This window comes from Accipiter gentilis, chromosome 30 (genome assembly GCF_929443795.1).
Source record: "Accipiter gentilis chromosome 30, bAccGen1.1, whole genome shotgun sequence".
Lineage (NCBI taxonomy): Eukaryota > Metazoa > Chordata > Aves > Accipitriformes > Accipitridae > Astur > Astur gentilis.
In genome coordinates, this window is record NC_064909.1 from 5,474,805 (window position 1) to 5,477,500 (window position 2,696).

A 2,696-nucleotide genomic window follows, 5' to 3' on the forward strand; every position below is an offset into this window, starting at 1 on the left:
TCGGAATTTATCAGAAAAGGATGTATTTTTTAAAAAGCGATTTCTAGGATAGTAGCATTTAGATTTTAGTCCTGATAAAGGCTCACTTTCCATTCATAGTCAGAACCTAAATGTGCTCTTCTTGTACCTAAACAGATAATAAGCACTCAGCACACTCCCCCTTCTTGACACAACACACTGAGACTAATCACACATAATTGGAGAGGAGGAGCAGAGGGGCTGGGCAGGCTATTGTGTCCAAAGGACAAATGGTCAGTTTATGAGGCTTTTGTCTGATGCATAATTCCTTATACATCTACAGGAGGAAAAGTCCTGCTGGAAAAAAACATACATACACACATATATAAAAAAAGCCTTCAACACTGAAGCAAATAAGGACATTTCAATCATGGACAGAAAAATCAACAGTGGAATTTAAAAAAAAAAAAAAAAAAAAAAAAGGCAGAAAAACCCAAGCATTCAATAGTTACACTTTTAAAAGATCTTAAGACAACTATTTCCTTACAAATTAAATGTGAATGCATTTACTACTTTACAACCAGTTATATAAGCCCACAAAGTATATTATACAGATATTTTCAAATACACCCCAAAAATAACATTTAAAAAGAGATTAACAAAGTACATGCGAGTTTAAAGGCACAAAAGAGAAGGGAGCCAGCTTTACACCTTCGTTAATGCATACATGTGAAGTCTGATCAGTTTTAGGCTGGAATATAATTGGCAAAATAAGTTCTAAAATGATACAAAAAAGATGTCTCAAAGTTTACCCACTGTGAAACAAGTCATGGTATCTTCCTCAGCATTTAGATTAGAAATATTTTTCTAATGATGACTCAGGAACAAAACAGGGGGAACTGAACCCTCCTCACTCCCTGGCCATCCACATACATGGATTAATTTTCTGTAGTCCACCTTAAAACAAACAAAAGTGTCATCTTCTATCTGTGTTTGTTTAAAATGAGAAGAAAAGGGTAATGGAGGTTTTCCTCATATGTATCTTTTTCTTCATTTTTCAACTGCAAATAAAAAATGGATAAAGTGAGCAAACTGTATGAAAGCATTTTTAAAATACTGACAGTTCTTGCTTAACTATATTCCCTAGTGCCAATGATACTACTAAAGATTAAACATTTAATAATTACAAAAAGAAATCTTAAGGTCAAATACTATCACAGGTATGGAAGAGTATGTCAAATATTATCAGGAGTTGGTTAGAGTTTGTAGACAAACTAATTCGCGCAATAAATAGTTGAACATTATAAAAGGAGTGAGGTCCCAAATTGCTGTATTAAATAAATTATATTCAAGTGAGATTTAAGGCCTGAATTAAACCCACTAAGCAAGGAACTTCAGAACAAAGGCTAAAAGTTTACCCCTAATCAGCCTAACTGTTGCTGTGTTTTTGGTGTTTAAGCTCAACTGTTTCAGACCTCTGAAATACCATAACCTTACCTGAAGGTTTACATAGTTGCAAGCTACTTCCAAGGCTGTACTGCAGTTCTTGATGGGCTTATTTATTAATTCTGTTAAATTTTAAAAATTCTTATTGTAAGAGAGAATTACAACCTGATAATTAGAGTGGTACGATCCCAATTACTAGGGATAATGTTACGTGTGCTCTTCTGATCTACACTGAAAGAATCTATTTCTAAAAAAAAAAAATATGTTTATTTTCTTAGGTATTCTGGTTAAATGCAATTTAAAATACATATAGAAATTAAACTGAAGTGTGTGGAAACTACTTATACATATTACATTTTGTAATCACCCCACAGAAAAATATTAGCATATTTTTAATAACAAGCCCAAGGAAGAAATGTAAAAAAAAAAGTGCCTTTAGCCATGCCTGACACAAATGACCCTGCCACCTGAAATACTACATTTAAAGACAGAACTCTTCTTATCCCATATTGTTTTTCCTTTATTTTCCTTGCCCTGCGTTAAGGATTTTAGTTGGTCTGTCTCACAACATTGCTCGTGTTATTTAAACAAAGGTATTTTCCATATCATATTCTTCAACTGTTAAGTGCCTCTGTGGAAGCTACTGTCTATGAACAATTAACACACTTTTCCTTTTTCATAGTGGAACATAAAGCTGACCTATTCTTTAAATTCTAATCCACTTTACTAAGAAGTGTTTGTGTATAATTACTAAAGTAACGACAATCTGCTTCCCAAGATCTCTAACTTTACCACAGGTGGTTCACTTTGTTCACACAGGATTACCCATCGGTTTCGTGCCATCCTGGCAATGTCTGCATGAAGAAAGACTACATTTTATTTGAACGTTAAAGTTTTATCAACTATCCAATTTCAATGAGCCACATATCCATCAAAAGTAAAGTTCAGAGAGTTTGGAAAAGTGGGATGGTACATGCCCAACTGTATTTTCCTCCTCTTATTTATTTGTTGGACTCCACTTGTTGGAGTGGAAAACCAGAGCCTAATTATGAACTCTGAATGTAAAGAGGCAGCCCAGCTGAAGAATCTGGAGCACAGAAAAGGTAAATACTCCCATTTATATGTACGCCCCTACAGCTTGGCTGGATTTGGGTCAGTGGACCCCACGCAAGGGCAGTAATACAAAGAATTCTGCATACAGAAAAAATCAAGAAGGATAAGAATAAATGCAGCTAAGGACATTTTATCGAGGGAGGTGACAGAAACAAGGTGCCCCCCTAGTAATTTGAACC

At 34.7% G+C, this 2,696-nt stretch overlaps 1 protein-coding gene across 1 annotated transcript in view; it reads right to left on the bottom strand.

The window, feature by feature from the left end:
* Positions 1–422: 422 nt before the first annotated feature.
* CAMKMT (calmodulin-lysine N-methyltransferase) overlaps positions 423–2,696 on the bottom strand; it is a 225,372-nt gene continuing 223,098 nt past the window's right edge. Inside the window, exon 11 of the mRNA XM_049833977.1 lies at positions 423–1,019. Coding sequence (XP_049689934.1) covers positions 942–1,019 — 78 coding nt within the window. The 3' untranslated portion in view covers positions 423–941. The remainder of the gene's footprint in view (positions 1,020–2,696) is intronic.